A 19040-nucleotide genomic window follows, 5' to 3' on the forward strand; every position below is an offset into this window, starting at 1 on the left:
TAATGTGCATATAAGCCATCTTGTTAAAATGTAGATTCTGATTCAGTAGAACTGGTGTGGGCCTGAAATTTTTGTATTCCTTAATAAGCTCTCAGAGGATGTTGATGCTCCTGGATCTCCTATCTCTTTGGCCACCCAAATCACAATCACCTAGATATTTGTTTAGAATGCAGATACCTAGAACCCATCCCAATGTACCAATTCAGAATATCTGCGGGCAGTATCCAGAACTACATATTTTAAATTCCTAGAGAATTAGATTTGATAACCACTGGTCTATGGCTTCGAAATACCCTCTATCTATTTTTTTTCCTAATTGTTTATTTCTGTCCCTCAAAGTTAAGTGCAGTTCCTTCTGTCCTCATGATGTTTTTATTGATCACCTCAGTACTGAGTTCTTTAACAGTTGTCTGCAGCAGCGTTTGCTATTATCATAGGCTATTTCTTCTTGCAATATCCTGTATCTTTAGTCAGATTTTATTTCTTGACATGAACAATTATGTTAATTACATTCTTGTAGGCTTGGCTCCTGGCAAAATGCATAGCAAAGAGTAAATGTTCAATTAGTATTTGCGATGGACGATACTGATGATGATAACGAAGCATTAATTTCTCTCCAGGACACATGGTTGTTTCCCTAGGCTTTGTGTGATTAAAAGAACCTGCTGATTCCATAAAAGAAACACCTGACTGCTTAGCAAAATTCTAACGCTCAACTAAGGCATATTCTTTTTCAGGAATTGGTACTGCAATCTTTTGGTATCTTGGTATTTTGAGTTTTCTTACAGTATATGTTACTTTAAAGGAAAAGAAAGTAATACTTTGCAATTACGTCTTTTATCTGTGAACTTCAAGTACCCTCAAGTACTCTAAAGCCATTTATTCAGTTACTGACCAGCATGGTGTAAATATTACAACACTCTCCTTACAAAAAAAAAGCTGACTAAGGAAAGAGTTGTAAGATATCTGGTTAAATTCATAGAGCCATTGTAGAAGGCCATGACAAGAAACCCAGGGGCAACAAGGTGTCTGACAGGTAGGTTCTTCTTAGCTTTTCCATGACTTCAAGGTGTGTTTAAAAGTTGGGTATTCCATATAAGAGAGGAGGCAAAGATGAGAAGAAATTGAAGATTATTTCAATTTGGGAGAACTAAATTTTTCTTCCTATGTATTCCCAATACCCTTTGCATTTATCTTATGACGTTTATATATTCTTATTTATTTTATAGTTAAATGCAGCCCTGTCTTCCTTCCTCTAATAACTTACTTGTCTATTTTCCAATCCTCTTATACTCCTTACTACCTAGTCCACGGTAGCAACAGTGCAAAAAGAACTGCCGTCTGAGGAGATCTGAAATGAGGTTGGTCGGAACTCTCTAGAGTTTCTTCACTTATGAACTCAGATTCTTTGAAAAAGTCGGTTCACCTCACAGAGTCTGCCTCTTCTGTGCGTATTATGAGAGGATGGATCATGCCTCCCTACCTCACAAGATCACTGAAGTGACAGAACTCGATTCGTAAACCGTAAAGCCCTAAATGGATACCATTTGTTGAGGATAATTTAATCTCAGCGACACATTGCGCAGCATCGCTAACATCCACAGGGCGTGTTCGTGGGGAAGAGCTCCGAGGTAGATATTTTTCCTTTGAGGAAAGGAACGGCGTGAGGCTGCTGGGTGTCGTAGTCTTCGCCGTGGTCTCCGCAGGCATCAGTGAAAGGAAAGAACTACAACTCCCGTGAGACCAGGCAGGAGTAGCCGCGCGCCCTCCAGGCGCGTGCCCCTAGGCGAAGCGGGTGCCTGCGCGCGCGTCGGGGACCCGTAGAGCGAATGCTGAGGCGGGGCGCTAGTGCTAGCCGTGGCGGCAGATTGAGGAAAGGAGACGCGTGGCGCGGTGCCGCGGGTAACATGGATAAGACGTCTGGCGAAAGGCATATTAAAAAATAAAAAGAGACGCGCTCGAACTCACGCCTCCCACGCCTAAACTGGCGCTACTGCGGAGGCATCGGGAGCGCGCTCCCGGGATCGAGCCTCAGGTCCCGAGGGCTTAAATTAGCAGGGGCGGGGCCTATGGCGTGGGGCGGGGCCTACGGCGGCTAAAGCGGCGGCAGTGGCGCGGGCCACGACCCAGACATCTGGGACTGTTGTTGTTCTCCCGTGGTGGGACCGCCTCGGTCAGTTCGCCCAGAAACGGGGAGCTGGTCTGGTCGATAGCGGGCGGCCGTATCCCTCTCTCTCTGCAGGTTCCCCGAAGCTGTGGCCACAGCTGGAGCAAACACTCAGCGGTTGGTCTCCGATGCCCTTCGGTGAGGAGGGGCTGTCCGGATCCTGCTGAACGAACCTCAGGTACCCCCAACTCGGTGTCTTCGCCAGCCCTCCAGGCCCGCGCACCCCAGATTGGCTGTCATGGCTGAAAACGCAGAGGGGGACCTGAACTCCAACCTGCTCCACGCCCCCTATCACACCGGGGACCCTCAGCTGGACAAGGCTATCGGACAGTGGCTCTGTTGGGATAAGGTGGGTACCTGCCCGGCGCGGCATCCGCCGCCTTCTCCCTCCCGTCCTTTCCTGTCCCCACCCAGTGTTCCTCAAGCTTCAGAGGAGATGGCTAGGGCCAGGGGGCGGGGGAGAGCAGAGCTGGGCGTTGCCACCCACCTTAGCTTGGGCTGCTTCCATCGGACGGTCGGAGCAGGGCAGGGACATCTGCAGTCACTTCCTTTCGCAGCGCACTAAATTGCTCTTCCCCCCCCACCCCCACCCCCCATGAAGTGTGGGTTATCTCTCTTTCTCAAAAACAAACAAGCAGAGACACATCATTCTAGTAAGTTAGACCCTTCCCCCAGCTATTTCCTTTCCCCTTTCTTTTCCCTTGACTTCCTTCTCTGCAAACCTGAAAGTATTTTTTGGCACCCTTCTTAGTCGTTGCTAACCGCTATCTGCTTAATTTCTGACCTGGAGTGTTTTCACCTTCTGTCGCTAGGTAGTCTCTGGCCTTTTTTTTCCGCTCTCTGGTATTCTTTAGTAATCGCCTTTTGCTCTTGAGAAAGGTAAGGGTTCTCTTGCTGCTTATTTCTTTCTATTTCGGAGAGTTATTTTTCTGAAAATATTCTCTTCAAAGAATCAGGTTTTCCAGGTTTCATATGATGCTCCTGCTGCAGAATTGTTTTTGCCTTCTTTCCCATTCCTCTCTGCCCCTCCCTGAGTTGTTGCAGTGATTACATCTTGTCCAGGAATATGGTATGGATTTGTGAGCCAGAATTAAAATATAGCTATCTCACTAGTAAAAGAAGCTCCTCGTGGCTCTAAAAGAGGAAGATGATCCAAGCTTTTGCTTTGGCTAGTGCAAAAAAATGCACTTGTTGAAGAAGAGAAGACAATACATTAAAATGGAATTAATACTGAATCAAAAAATTAGTATGGCAGTATGTGAAATCATGTACAAAAGAATTTCCCAAAGAATTCGTTTTCTGAACAAGTTTTATTTTTGCTTTGTTTGTTCATTTATTCGTTCAACAAAAAACGCATATTGAGCATGAGGTAATATTCCAGTCCTTGTTAAGCCCAGTGGTTACCAAGATGGAAAGGGTTCCTTCTCTCAGCAGCGTTTAGTTAGCAATCAGGAAGACAACAAATAAGCAATTACAGTGTATGGATTGTCCTGAATGAGATTCGGAACTAGAGAACTAACTCATTTCCTTATTATAGGAGATATATATATATATATATATATATATAGAGAGAGAGAGAGAGAGAGAGAGAGAGAGAGAGAGAGAGAGAGAGAGAGAGAGAGAGAGAGAGAGAGAGGGAGGGAGAGAACTAACTCATTCCCTTATTATAGGATATATATATATGTATCTTCTGCAGGGTAAACTAAATTACAAATGATTTTTGCCTTTATAGGTTTAATGTAGTGAATTGTTTTTGTTTAAAGCCATCTGCTTTTATTAGTATTTGTCAGTAAATGCATGTGATTATATTTATGTCTCCCTTAAGTGAAGAGGAAAGCTTATGAAATTGAAAGATGCTTGTAATATCTCAATACAATTTAGTTTACTGTAGCTATCATGTTTGGCAAAGCCTTTGGCCTTTTGACAATATGAATTTGGTTTTCACTGCCATAGATGAGGTCTTTTGTTCTTTTTAGGTGCCAGTTTTAACAGTACTTCTAATGAATTTCTTGACTGATTTTCAGGAGGTTGGGTGAAATGAATTTTAATAAATATTTATTAATCGTCTGTGCTATGCCTAGATAATGTTAGGATAAACCGAAATATTAAAGATAATAAAATGCATGTACACATAAAAAAATAATGCTAGGGTAATGTTTTAGTCTCCCAGGCTGCTGAAAGCAATACCATGAAATTCACATATGGTTAGCGTCCAGGAAAATGTCCAAATTAAGGCATCTTCAGGGTTATGCTTTCTTCCCAAAGACTGGCTTCAGGCGGTCCTTGGCTCCTCTGCCACATGGCAAGGTTCTCTGTCTGAATTTCATTTTCTTATGAAGTACTCCAGTAAGAGGATTTAGACCCATTCTTATTCAGGTGGGTCATACTTTAATGAAGTAGCCTCATTAAAAAATCATACTTACAGTGGGTTTACACCCACAGGATTGGATTACATATAAAGACATGTTTTTCTGAGGTACAATTTAAGAGGCCAATTTGCTACTTGTCTAGGTCACCAAAATTGCTAGTTTTAGCCTTGGTGGGGTGGTGTACTTTGAAAAGTCTTCATGAAAAAGGTAGTATTTGTGCTGAACTTTAGAATTAATTAAAATTTAGACCAACTACTGGCTTAGACTAGTCTTTATTTCTGTTTCCAGCCTTTTTTGTAACCTTAACCTAACCTGTCTTTAACATGATATTCAACTATTTCTCAACGTAGACCTGTATTCTAGGACCAGGCCTGTAACAGTGAGAGGGGCCTATTCACAGTGGAAAGATAGAAACTATAATGTATTTAGTTAGAATATTTGTTTCGGCTGGAGTTTAGGGTATGTGGAGAAAAATTGTTGGAAAGACATATACAAGCCAGGTCATAAAAATCTTTAATATTTCTTTTGTTTTCTTGGATATAAAACAGTATATATTTGTTAAAAAGACAACCGTGCAACAAGACAGGGTTTTTATTGGGCAGTTTGGAAGGCTATCTGTGGTTTCCAAGGGTGGCATTCTGTTGTTAAATTTACCATAGGCCAAAATCTTCCTATCCCCTGCCCGGTTCCTGTGCCTTCAGGCTAACTTGTTATTGTACTTAGTCTCAGGATGGACAGAGACTGATGTCTGAATTCAGAATGCTGTTTTTGGTATTAATTTATAGTACAAATGTATAACTGAGTGGGTTTGTCTCCAGTTGGGGCATTTTCATAGATGCACCACAAGGAGAGTTAAAGAATTAGAAGTTTTTGATGAACACAAAATCAAATCACAGGGAGTTAGATACATGACATAAATACTTAATAGCATCAGCTTATAAATTAAATAGATGCTTCCATCCCATGATGGGTTCTCCTGTCCTTGGGACCCAACAATCCATGAATCAACATTCTCCTCTCCCAGGCAGTATACAGATGAACTCTACTACCAATGTTCTCTTCCTTTTTCTGTGTTCTAGGGCTGACTAAGGCTTCTACCCTTTTCCTAGTTCATTCTTTCAATGCTTTCATGCATTCTGTCAAATTACAGATAAGTCTTGCTGGCTTAGAAGCCAGGTTATATTTAACATGACAACCATTTCCAATGTTTGATCCACAGTGCATTTTAACTTCTGAAAGCATTCTTGTATCCAAGATATTCAGCACTGACTATGTTTGGGTTGGGTGGGCAGAGTGGAAGGTGAGATTAAAGTACAGTGCAGAGCTGGTCAACCAGCTGCAGTAGCAACAGCAAAGGTGTTAAACTTCCTATATATCGACAGCAATGAGGAGATGGGAATTGACCATAGCATTTTGAATAATGGTGAGTAGAGTACTCTGGTCTCACAGTGTAGGTTCATGTAGAAAACAAGTGGAATGTAACCTTAAAGATAGGTAGGCTTAGGGTTATGAAAGACAGTAGTTTCAGTCATCTAATAGTGGAATTTTTTTAAACCAAAATATAGCACAGATTTTTTTAAAAAGTCGTGAACACATTCCTTTTGAATAATCATTGTGTAATGGAAAATACACCCACGAAGCACATCTGTAGAGGTGTCTAGTACAATTTCATTGTATAAAAGACTAAAAGAAGTTGTGGAAATTTGGATTCACCTGTGGTAGAGTTTGGACTAGAGCTTAGTCTAGAGCTTGGATCTGCCATAGAGTTCAATACTATTTTTAGTTTTCTAGGATATATTAAATAATTTCATTCATACTTTTCTAGTACTTTATTTGATTGGGTGTTTAACCAGTGAAGGGTACAGAGCATAAATGGCTTTATTAATTTTGGAAAATGTTAATACCAATTCCTTGAATTTATTTGTATTTCAGGCTTTGAGCAATGCTTTAATTCTCATTTGATATTTATAGCAACCCTGGGTGGTTAGCAGGCTAGATAGTAGCTATACATGTCTTTGCAATGAAAGAAACTTAGACTTAGAAAAGGAAAATGACTTGCTCAAGAACATGGCTTTTAAGTGATAGGGTTAAGATTATACCCAACGTTGGCTAACTTCTACCCTAGTCTTCTTATCTTGTATTAGATTCTGTAAACTGGATATTTACTAAATGTTAGTGAAATAATAAATCAAGTTTCAAGGACTTCATTAAACCTGTCCTACTACCTTTTGTAAAACTGGAGTAGAATGTAATATTCTACAAAATAAATTTTCATATAATCTTTTTTAGAGCGCTGAATTTGCAACTCAACAGTTGCTTTGGTTTCCTTAGCAGCAATATTCTCCCTCTGTCCAAGAAATTTAGTGCATATAAAATGAAAGTTTGAATTTATTTTCCCTTTTAGAAACAAAATTCATTTTTCTCTTTATTTCCAAGTTTCTTGTATTTTCTACCCTCATTTCCATTGGTTTAATTTCAATTTGTATTTATTTATTTTAAAATTTAAAGTGTTGGTGTTTTATTTGGTTTGTTAAATTTTTTTAATTAATAAATAAATTTTTTAAAAATTTAATTTAAAGAAAAATATGTTCATCATAATAATAATGCAGAAGGGATTATAATAAAATCAACGTACCTAACTGCTTCTTTTCCATTATAATAAAAAGCAGTGTATCTAACTGCTTCTTTTCATGCTCGATTTGCTCCTTCTACACAGTTTTTAACTGTAGCTACTTTATGGTAGTTGTCATGAAAAGACTGTATTATATGCTAATACCAAAATTTCCTATTTATTTTAAAATTTTAAATACTCTGTATCAAATACCTGCTATGAAAAATGGGAGGTTAGCTCACTTACTCTATTCTTTACTCCTTCCTAAAGTTTGATAGTTCTCTTATTAATTTTAGTTATTATTTTGGAAATTTAAATAATTTAATTAGTGCTAGCAAAGTCTATAAGACAGTAAGCCAAACTCACAAACACAGAGCTCCTAATTGGCCATTCTATTCAAGGGGAGACAGAAAACATACATAAAAACAGTGAAAAACCATACCAGCTTCCTAGAAACAGCTGTGAATACCAAGAACTAACCAAAGTTCATGCTACATAAAGAAAACAAGTGACATGAACAGGAAAATCCAAGATAAACAAAGCTCTGAACCCAGAAAAAACTGAGATAAATCAGGGAACATAACTTAAAATTTTTTAAATTAAATTTTAAAAGATAATTATTCCATTAAATAAAGAAAGCATTCTATTGGAAAAAGGAAAAAAAGAAGAATGGGTCCTTGGAAATTAAGGGAAAAAAAATTATTGTACTCCCCCCACCCAAATGCATAGAAAGTATAAAAGTTAGGGCCATCGTGGCTCAGTAGGCAGAGTTCTCGCCTGCCATGCTAGAGACCTGAGTTCGTTTCCCAGTGCTTGCCCATGCAAGGAAGTAACTAAATAAGTAAATAAAATATAAAAGTTAAAATTGAGGAAATATTTAGCAAAAGGAAATAGGAAACCCAGGCATCCAGTAAAAAGAAATCCCAGGTAACGATAGTGCAGGATCCACACTGGGCTTCAAGAAATGTTCCTTGAGCAGATGAGATCAGAAGGAAAGATAAATGATAAAGACTGGAATGGTATAATATAGGAATGCCTAGAGTGTACAATGATAGTGACTAAATGTACAAATTAGAAAATGTTTTTGCATGAGGAAAAAAAAAAAGATATTGAGAAAGCCTTCTTGTCCAAAAGAGGGAAGAGAGAAATGAGACAAAATAAAGGGTCAGTGGCTAAGAGATTTCAAGTAGAGTCAAGAGGTCATCCTAGAGGTTATTCTTACACATTATATAGATACCCTCTTTTTAGTTTATGGTGTATTGAAATTGCTGGAGGGAAGTACCTGAAAGTGTAAAGCTGTGTTCCGGTAACCTTGATTCTTAAAGATGATTGTATAACTATATAGTTTTTACAGTGTGACCGTGTGATTGTGTCTGATGCTCCTTTATCCAGGGTATGGACAGATGAGTAAAAAAATAAGGAGAAACATAAATAAATAATAGGAGAGGATAAAGGGTAAAAAATTGGGTAGATTGAAATACTAGTGGTCAGTGAGAGGGAGGGGTGAGGGGTATGGGAGGTTTGAGTTTTTTCTTTTTGTTTCTTGTTCTGGAGTGATGCAAATGTTCTAAAATGATCATGGTGGTGAATATACAACTCTGTGATGATATTGTGAGCCACTGATTGTATACTTTGAATGGACTGTATGTGTGTGAAGATATCTCAATAAAAATATTTAAAATAAATAGCTAGCAAAAAAATTACATAACATTAAAAAAATCCCTGTTTTTAGGTGTACAAGTCAGTGATTTTTAATAAATGTACAGAGTGCACCATCACCACCACAATCCAATTTTTGAATATTTCCATCGCTCCTAAGAGAGCTCTTGTGCTCACTTTAGATGTGTTCGTAAGCTCATTTTTTCAATAGACTTTAGGAACTAGCTCTGTGCCAGGAACTTTGCCATGCTCTAGGAGTGATAACATCAGTAAGGCATGTCCTTGCAACACAGATGAACACTTGTGATATGACTGCTGTGCTGCAGAACCCGGAGCAGCTTGTCTTCTGTGGGGACCTAGAGGGAGATCAGGGTTTCTGAAGCACAAATGGCAAACAAGGGCATGGAGGGACAGGACACTGGAGAGGCTGGCAAGGGAGGTCAGGATGGGCTGAACTCCCAGTGTCTAATTTCCCCAGAAAAATTGGAGCTCTTTTCATAGCAAGGACAGGCAAAGAATTTCTGCTTGGCCATTACCTAGAAGATATGTCCCTCCAAAGAAGAGTTCACCTTTCCAGGTCTTACTGGGGATCTCATCCTCCATAAGAAAACTTTCCTGACCTCAAGGATCTGCTAATGTTCCTTTACCTGCAGAACTTCAGTCTACACGTCTGCCTCTCCCACTGGACTGAGAGCTCTTTAGGGCAAGGGCCTTGACTGCTTTCTTTGCTCCTAGGGTCTCCAGTGCTTAGTTCAGGGCCTGGCACATAGTAGGTGTTTTGCTTTCCTGAAGCTGCTGAAATGCACTAAACCAGAAATGGATTAGCTTTTACAAGGGAGATTTTAGCTTACAAATTTATAGTTCTGAGACCATAAAAATGGCCAAATTAAGGCATCCAGAGAAAGATACCTTGACTCTGAAGAAAGGCCAATGACATCCGAGGTTCCTCTTTCTCATGAGAAGGCGTGTGTCTGGCATCTGCTAGTTCTTCTTTTCCAAAATGTCTCTGGGCTTCTGTGGGTCCTTGTTTGTTCCTCCTGGGGCGTTTCTGTCTAAGTTTCTTTAAATTCTCTTGGCCCTGAGCTCTCTCTAAAAATGTCTCTCCCTTAACACCCACCTTGAATGGTTGGGGTCACATCTCTATGGAAGCAACCTAATCAAAAAGGTCCCACACAACAATAGGTCTGGTCCCACAAGATTGGATTAAAATGTGCTGCCTTTTCTAGCGTACACAGCAGTTTCAAGCCAACACAGCACGTGTTCAAAGAGAGTTTATTGGAAGATGGCTGCCATTCCCCACATTCAGAACTGGTGCTCATGCTGGAGCCTTCTGCTGCTTTGTTGTGACTTTGGCGGAGGGAGCTAGGAAGGGAGGTCTCCAGGAAGTCTGTTAGGTCATGTCTGCAGGTAACATGGTCTACTGAGTGTTTTCTCCTAGAACAGGCCCTGGCTATAGGAAGTGACTACCTCCAGCTTCCCTTTCCTTTTCATCTAAAAAAAAAAACCATTAAAAATATACACAATAGCAAAAAAAATAAAGAATAACTGTGCCTTGAAAAAGAATACAACTTCTGTCATATGTAATGAAAAGTTGGAAGATAGTACTTATTGATAGGGTGCAGATGGCATGTTACTTCTCACAAGAAAATAAAAAAAAGAAAAGTTATCCACTTTGGGAAGAGAGAAAAACTATAGTAAGGAAGTTATGGTCCAAAATGAAGCAAACTAAATGGGGCATGATTTTGAATAATTATGGAAAATTTTTGGAATTTTGGAAAAGTTGGAATTATGGGAAAAATCCATTTGATTCAACACCTTTAAGTAATAGAAAGTTCATGAGAGTGGATCTGAAGAGAAGGAAATTTATCTATTTTATATGAACAAAATAGTATTTATGTTGTTTTCAATATCCTTTGAGGATCACCCAGAAGACAAACACAAGATTTAATTTTGATTATAGAACATAATGTAGATGTTATCAACATATTTTGGGCTCTGGCTTATTCTGCTTTGTTTTAGCCTTCTGTGTCTTTCAGAAATTTGTTGAAATCTCTCATCTGTTCCTGAGTGCTAATTTTTTGCATTACTCTTTTTAAAATTCCTTTACTGTCATTGTGATGAGTTCTCAGGAGGAAAGGAAAACAGGTGTTTTTCTTTCATCTTGAATGAAAACTTTCTATTCTTTCAATTTTGAAAGTGAAGAGACTCATATTTGAAAGCCCTTCCTCCTCTCCCAACTGACAGTTCTCAAAATGGGTGGACTGGCTATGAATACTTGTTATTTGGGGGCCTTCTTTGCCCTATTTTTCCTTTCATAAAGGATTTTTCTTAGTTTCCTTCAAGGCCATTAGAAAAGCCTAACTTTGGTCCAGAATAATTTGCCCTGTCTTCTCCTTTCTTGTTTTTTAAAAAAGAAAGCATGGGGAATCTAATACATAGGGATTTATCTTCATTTGGTTCATCTAGATTTTACTTGTGAGGTACATTGAATTTACAAAATAACCTAAATATCATTACATTCCACTAGGACAGATTTTCAGGGCCCCTCCCTGGGTAGTCTAAATTAGATTTTTTTCATCTATACTTGTAGAGAGACAGCGTAATTTGCCTATTTCATTGTTTTTGCCTACTTCATATTTCCTGTTTTTTAGAAATATACCCTTTCATCCCCCCAACCCCCACCCAGTAAAGGGTTGACTAGTAATTTAGGGCAGATTTTGTTTAAAGAGTATTTGTTTAGTTAATTTGCTCTCTGCCATTACTGCTAATTAGTACTGAAGCTGCTGCCCTCTGGCGTTGGAAGTTACGTAATGGAGAAAATAATTACTGCGGTGGAGACAAAGACAGGGAGTGCATTAAGCAGGAATGTGTATCCAATCCTGCATAGAATCTTTTATACCATGTAGTTTAATAAGCACCGTATCTTACCAAACAAAACTATGAAAATGACCATATATAATTTTCCAAAGAATATGAAAATAATAAAGTAGATGAAAAATACTGTTGCTCTCAGATTGCTAGGTATGTTGACTTTCACCTAATTACTCTTTAATGTAACTAAGATTTTATTTCATAGTTTCTACTTCAGAATTTTCTCATGTCATTTTCCTCTGAAATATTTCAATTATCTATGCAAGGAAAATTTAGAAAAAACCCTAAATCTTCATCGATAGGGGACTGGTTAAATTAACTGTGAAACACAGCAGCAGTTGAAAAGAGTGACATAGACCCAGAAGTACTGAATGGATCTCCAAGATATGTTAGTAAGTTATGGAATATCATTTACAGTTTGATGATGCCATGTCTATATAAAAGAAAAAGAACTAAAGAAAACTTTATTTCTGTAAGCATGTTGAGAAAAGGTCTGGAACATATATCACAAACAGTGAGTGGTTCCCCCAAGAAGAGGTAGGGAATGAGGGTACTAGTCAAAAGTATCTGTAATTTTATCTATATCATTATATTTTTTAAAACAAGGGAAATGTATTAATGTATTTTCTTTTCTTTTCTTTTTTTTTTTGACATGGGCAGGCACCGGGAATCGAACCCAGGTCTCTGGCATGGCAGGCGAGAACTCTGCCAGTGAGCCACTGTGGCCCACCCTATACCCATCTTTTAACTACACACAAACTTGGGTTCAGAATGTGGAGAGACTATTTGAATGCTAAAAGGCTTTGAACTCCTTTGCCCTTCTGGATCTGATCTTACCTTTCCTAACCTTTAAGTCTGATGTAACCAGATTGGGTTGTTGGTTCTTGGTTGATTAATCTGACTTTAGTATGTTATTAGAATGGGATGGACTAAAATTGTGAAAGGTAGCTTGGAGGCTCTTGCAGAAATATTGTAAAATATTAGGGTGATTATAGAGTTCCTTTTAAGAAAATTAGGGATGGAGAAATAAGGTAAGACTTATAAGCAAATTGATTTCTCTCCTCTCTCTAGAAAGACAAAAAATGATAAACAGCTCCCTTTTTGTTAACTCATCACCTTTTTTAAAAAAATATTTTTATTGAGAAATACCCACACACATACAGTCCAACTATATTATACAATCACTGGCTCATAATATCATCACATAGTTGCATATTCTTCACCATGGTCATTTTTAGAACGCTTGTATCACTCCAAAAAAAGCAAGAAAAAGAAGAAAAAAGAACTCATACATCCCATACCTCTAACCCCTCCCTCTGATTGATCCACAGATTTTTAATCTACCCCAATTTTAAAGTCTAGTTCATTTACATATTATTCAAAATCTCTATTTCTTTTCTGATCCTCTGTCTAGATGTTCTATCCATTAATGAAAGCAGGTTATTGAAGTCTCCAAGTATTATAGTAAATGTGTCTACTTTTCCCTTCAGTGTTGTCGGTGTTTGCCTCATAGCATTTTTTTTTTTTTTTTGGTGGGTGCATGGTCCAGGAATTGAACCCAGATCTCCTGCATGAAAGGTGAGCATTCTGCTACTGAACCACCCATGCACCCATGCCTCATAGTACTTTGACTTGGTGCATAAATGTTTATGATTGTTTATGTCTTCTTGTTGAACTAGCTTTTATTAATACATGGTGTCCTTCTTTGTCTCTTTTATTTGTTTTACATTTGAAATTGAATTTGTTGGCTATTAGTGTAGCTACCCCTGTTCTTTTCAGGTTGTTTGCATGAAATATCTTTTCCAACCCTTTTACTTTCAACCTATTTTTGTCATTGGGTCTAAAATGAGTCTCCTGTAGACAGTATATACATGGGTCCTGATTTTTAGCCCATTCTGCCAGTCTTTGTCTTTTGATTGTGGAATTTAATCTGTTAACATTTATGTTATTACTGTAAAGGAAGTACTTTTTTCTACCATTTTGTCTTTGGCTTTTATGTCATATCTAATTTTTTTTTCTCTTTTCACCTTTTCTGATAGTCTTCATTTCCACACCCTTCTGCTGACCTCTCTCCTGCCTTTTCCTATTTGCCTATAGTGCTTCCTTTAGTATTTCTTGCAGAGCTGGTCTCTTAGTCACAAATTCTCTCAGTGATTGTCTGAAAATATTTTAATCTGTCCCTTATTTTTGAAGGACAGTTTTTCTGGGTGTAGAATTCTTGGTTGGCAGTCTTTCTCTTTTAGAATCTTAAATCTATCATACCACTGCCTTTTCGCCTCCATGTTTTCTGATGAGAAATCCACAATAGTCTTATCAAGCTTCCCTTGTATGTGATGAATTGCTTTTCTCTTGCTGTTTTCAAAATTCTCTCTTTGTCTTAGACATATGACAGTCTGATTAGTAAGTGTCTTGGAGTATATCTATTTGCATCTCTCCTGTTTGGGGTATGCTGCACTTCTTGGTTCTGCAATTTTATGTCTGTCTTAAGAGATGGGAAATTTTCAGTGATTATTTCCTCCAGTAGTCTTTCTGCTCCTTTCCCCTTCACTTTGCCTTCAGAAACACCCACTACACATATGCTTCATGTGCTTCATGTTGTCATTCAGTTCCCTGAAACCCCGCTCATATTATTCTGTTCTTTTCCCGATATTTTCTTTTACATGTTGGGTTTCAGATGTCCAATCCACTAGTTCACTAATCCTTTCTTCTACCTCTTCAAATCTATTGTGGGCTTCAACTGTTTTTTTCTTCTTCTTGTCTATTGTGCTTTTCATTCCCATAAGATCTGTGAGTTGTTCTTTTCAAACTTTTGAGTTGTTCTTTGTGTTTGCCCAGTGTCTTCTTTGTATCCTCCCTCAAGTCATTGGTTTGATTTTTTGATGAAATTTTGCATGTCTGTTCAAACATCCTGAATTAGTTGTTTCAACTCCTGTATCTCATTTGAAGTGTTGGTTTGTTTCTTTGAGTCATATCTTTGATTTTCCTGGTATGACTTGTTAGTTTTTGCTGGCATCTAGGCATTTGATTTCCTTAATTAATTTATTCTGGAGATTGTTTTCACTCTTTTTACCTAGGGTTTTCTTGCTGGATGACTTTGTTCTCTATCTGTTTTTTGTCTTTCAGCTCACCTTATTCTAAACCTCTAGCATAGGTTCTGTTTAATTGATCAGAATTTTTCAGTTCTTGTTTTTCTGTTTCTTGCCCTCCCTATATTGGAGCCTTTATTTATTTATTTTTTTGAGGAAGGTCTTCTTAGATATTATAGACCCGAGTCAGATTTTTCTACACCAGACAGGCCCATGTTTCATGAGGAGAGAGTATCCAGCACCAGTTTTTCCTGAGGGTGAGACCCAACAGATTGCCAGACTTTACTGTGAAGCCTCTAGAGTCTGACCTTTTCTCTCCTGCCCAGCACATGGTGCTTATCTGCCTGCAGCTTCCCACCAGCTTAAAGTGATGGGGTAACTTTAATTTCAGCAGACCTTCCCTGCCAGAGGCATGAGTGAGACAGAAGTGAGATAGTAGGATGGTGTTCTAGTTTGCTAGCTGCCAGAATGTGATATCCCAGAAAAGGAGAATTATTAAGTTGCTAGTTTACAGTTCTAAGGCTGTGAAAATGTCCCAATTAAAGCAAGTCTATAAAAATGTCCAAACTGAGGCACCTAGAGGTTACCTTCATTCAAGAAAGGCTGATGAAGTCCAGGGTTTCTCTCTTAACTGAAAAGGTACATGGCAATCATGGCAATGTCTGCTAGCTTTTTCTCCAGGCTTTTTGTTTCATGAAGCTCCCCCAGAGATGTTTTCCTTCTTCATCTCCAAGGTTCCCATCTTCCCTCCCCCAGAGTTGGCTGTGTGGGCTCTCGTGGTTCTCATGGCTCTCACGCTTTCTCCAAAATGTTTTCTCTTTTAAAGAATTCCAATAAACTAATCAAGACCCACCTGGAATGGGTGGAGTCATGTGTCCAGCTAATCAGAAGTTAAAAACCACAATTGCGTGTGTCGCATCTCCATGGAGATCATCTAATTAAACTTTCCAACCTACATTTATGAATCAAGATTAACAAAAAGGCTACTCCCACAAGACTGGATCAGGAGTAAAACATGGTTTTTCTAGGGTACATAATCCTTTCAGACCAGCACAGCTGGCTTTGATTGCTTCTGTTTTCCAGCCCCTAGAACTTGTATTCCTTGAAGGAGGGATTCCTCTTGAGCTGCACCCTGCCCCCCTTTCTTGTGGAACGTGTGCCCTTTAGGGAATTAACCCCTCTGACTAGTTACTTTGTCTTTCAGACAAGCCTTAGTTCTACCCTTGCCTGGAGTGCAAGCCTTAGTTCTACCCTTGCCTGGAGCCTGAGAGTGCTTGGAGTTCTATCTAATGAGCTGGTAAGAAGTTAAAAAAAAAAGCATAAAATCCTTTTCATAGCCAGACCCCTACTGCTCCTCAAGTTTGTCAATCAAGAACTAGAGTTTGTACGTGTCGCTGTGTATCTCCAGGCTCTCTGTGTTTCCCTTTTCTTGAGGGTCCAGCCCTTTCCAGTGTTTTGTGTTGTTCAACTCAAAGATGCTCTGCTTTTTTTTTCCCTCCCATCAGTCTTGCCACCTCTCTGCTTGGTCAAAAACTCCTAGTTCCTTTAGTACTTATTCCAGGTTTATCTGTACTTAGGGCCTGTTTTCAGTAGTTAGAATTTGATACTTAATTCTACAATTGTGGCTTAGTTGAAGTAAGTCCTTGCTGCTAGTAGAATCTGTTTTCTTTTCCCTTTGGGAACCAGCCTACTGTGCCTGTGGGGAAAGAGTGCCAGCCTCCGTGGCTTAGAGGACTTACAATTCTGTGCACGATCTCAGCCATTCCACTTGGTCTAGACTAGTGGACACTGTGTATCTGGTCACTTTGTTCCCTCAACAGTTGTTCTGTACCATTTCTGGCTATTTATTAACTGCTTTGGAGGAAGAACTAAATTCCACACCTCATTGTATTGCTGCCTTGCCCCCTGAAAATAAATATCAACTCATAACCTTTTGATAAATTTAAATCATATCTCCTTTTTAAAGAAATTCCCATGTCCTTTTCCCTGATCCCATTCTTTTCCTTTCTGAAAAGTAACATGGCATATGTGAATTCTAAGGTTTTGTCTGAATTTCCTATTTGGTTAAAAATAATTGTTTTTTACTTAATCAAATGAAGATAACATTGGAAGCTTGAAATCTCCCATTATAAAAATCACTTAAGAACTGTTTCAGTGCTTGAAAACATTCAAGTGAATCAAAATTGAAGTATTGTATTCCTTATAATATATGTTTTAAAACTGTGGATACTGTTAACTTTTCCATGAAGAGTATACTATAAGATTTTCTGAATCCATGGTTATTTAACAAAATTAAATTTCACAATAAAATAAAACATCAAATACAGCTAAGATATACTCTAAATTGCAGCATCTTACTTTATAGAGATAGGAAGTTCCGTTTGTGGTTCCTGTAAAGTTAGATTCATACTTGTACAAAATAAATATCAAAGAACTTTGACATAGTTATAAAGAAAAATAATGTAAAACAGTTGATATTATACTATAATGCAATTCAAACAAACCTGAATCTATTTTTCTATTTGTGTGTCTTTTTCAACTCTGCTTTATAAAGTCACTGAGAATTCAAGCATCTTTCAAGTATTTAATGTTTAAAAATATTTGTTTACTGGAATCCTTTAAAAGAATATGCATTTTGGAGAAAGCTTGAGAACAAAGAGAGAACCACAGAACCACGGCAGAGCCATGAGGCCAGTAGTTCATGCAGCCAGAGACCTTTGGAGATGAAGAAGGAAAACGCTCCCAGGGAGTTTCATGAAACAAGAAGATGAAGTGGGTTAAACTCCTTAATCAAAAGCCTCAGATTAGCATAATGGTTAAAAATGTATGATCAATCTATATGCTGTCTACAGGAAAATGACCTTAGACCCAAAGGCACAAGTAGCTTGAAGGTGAAAGTTTGGAATAAAGATGTTCCACTCAAAGAGTAACCAAAAAAAAACAGCTCAGGTGGCTGATGCTGGACAAAGTGGACTCTAAATGTAAAATTGTCATAAGAGACAAAGGACACTATATATTAATAAAAGAAGCAATATAGCTTTTTCTTTCTGTCTCTGTCTCTCTATATCGCTCACTCTGTCTTTCTCTCTGTCTCTATCTCTTTCCCCATTGCTCTCTCCCTCTCTGCCTCTCTCTCTGTCTCTGCCTCTCTCTCTCTCTCTCTGTCTCTCTGTCAGTCTCTGTGTTACCTCTCTCTCTCTCTTTATCCCTTTCTGTCTGTGTCTCTCTCTCTGTCTTCCTTCCTCTCTTTCTCTTTGTCTCTATCTCTCTCTCCATCGCTCTGTCTCTCTCTGTCTCTTTTTGTGTGTCTCTCTCTCTTTATCCCTGTCTCTCTCCCTCTCTCTGTGTCTCCCCCTTTCTGCCTCTTTCTCTCTTTGTCTTTCTCTCTATCTCTTTCTCTCTCCTATTGCTCTCCCTCTCTGCCTCTCTCTGTGTGTCTCTCTCTCATCCCTTTCTCTCTCTCAGGCTCTCTTTCTGTGTGTGTCTCTCTCTCTTTATCCCTGTCTCTCTCTCGCCCTCTCCCTGTCTCTTCTCCTTTCTGCCTCTCTCTCTTTCTCTCTTTGTCTCTGTCTCTCTATCTTTCTCTCTCCATTACTCTCTCCCTCTCTACCTCTCTCTCAGTCTCTCTGTGTTACCTCTCTCTGTCTCTCTCTCTCTTTATCCCTTTCTCTCTCTCTCAGCCTTTCTCTGTGTGTGTGTATCTCTGTCTTCCTCTCTCTGTCTCCTTTTTGCCTCTCTTTCTCTCTTTATCCCTTTCTCTCTCTGTCTCTCTGTCTCTCTCTCTCCCCCCCTCATCAGTTTGACCAACTATTTTTAAAACTAAAAGTTAATTACTGTTATGTGTTAAAGCTTTAAAGTAAAATAAATAATTAATTAATTCATAAAAAGGGGGGGGCAATATACCAAGAAGAAATAATAATAATAAATATTTATGCACCTACCCCAGAGTGCCCCAGATTACATGAGGCAAAACTCAAGGGAGAAATGGACGTCTCTACAGTTGGTGACCTCAGTACACCACTGTCATCAATGGATAGAGCATCTAGGCAGAGAGGATCAGTGGGCAAAAGGAGAACTTGATCATCTCTGTCTAGATGCTTCATCCATTAAACTAGACCTAGCAGACATATCCAGAAATTGCACTCCAAACAGCAGGATGTACATTCTTCTCAAGTGCTTATGGATCATTATCTAGTACAGGCTACATATTGGGTCACAAACAAATCTCAGTAAATTAAAAAAAATTGAAATTAAGCTAGCATTTTCTTTGGCTGTAA

At 38.6% G+C, this 19040-nt stretch overlaps 1 protein-coding gene across 2 annotated transcripts in view; it reads left to right on the forward strand.

Moving 5' to 3' along the window:
• Positions 1-1794: 1794 nt before the first annotated feature.
• The window catches only part of PGM2L1 (phosphoglucomutase 2 like 1), an 88109-nt gene continuing 70863 nt past the window's right edge, over positions 1795-19040 (forward strand). The window contains exons 1-2 of one of the 2 annotated variants that reach the window (XM_077113592.1): positions 1795-1902; positions 2243-2516. In XM_077113592.1, the coding sequence (XP_076969707.1) occupies positions 2406-2516 (111 nt within the window). In that variant the 5' untranslated portion in view covers positions 1795-1902; positions 2243-2405. Of the gene's footprint in view, positions 1903-1989; positions 2036-2242; positions 2517-19040 lie in introns of those variants that run through there. The other variant, XM_077113593.1, reaches the window with a different exon arrangement.

The sequence above is a fragment of the Tamandua tetradactyla genome, chromosome 8 (assembly GCF_023851605.1).
Source record: "Tamandua tetradactyla isolate mTamTet1 chromosome 8, mTamTet1.pri, whole genome shotgun sequence".
Classification (NCBI taxonomy): domain Eukaryota; kingdom Metazoa; phylum Chordata; class Mammalia; order Pilosa; family Myrmecophagidae; genus Tamandua; species Tamandua tetradactyla.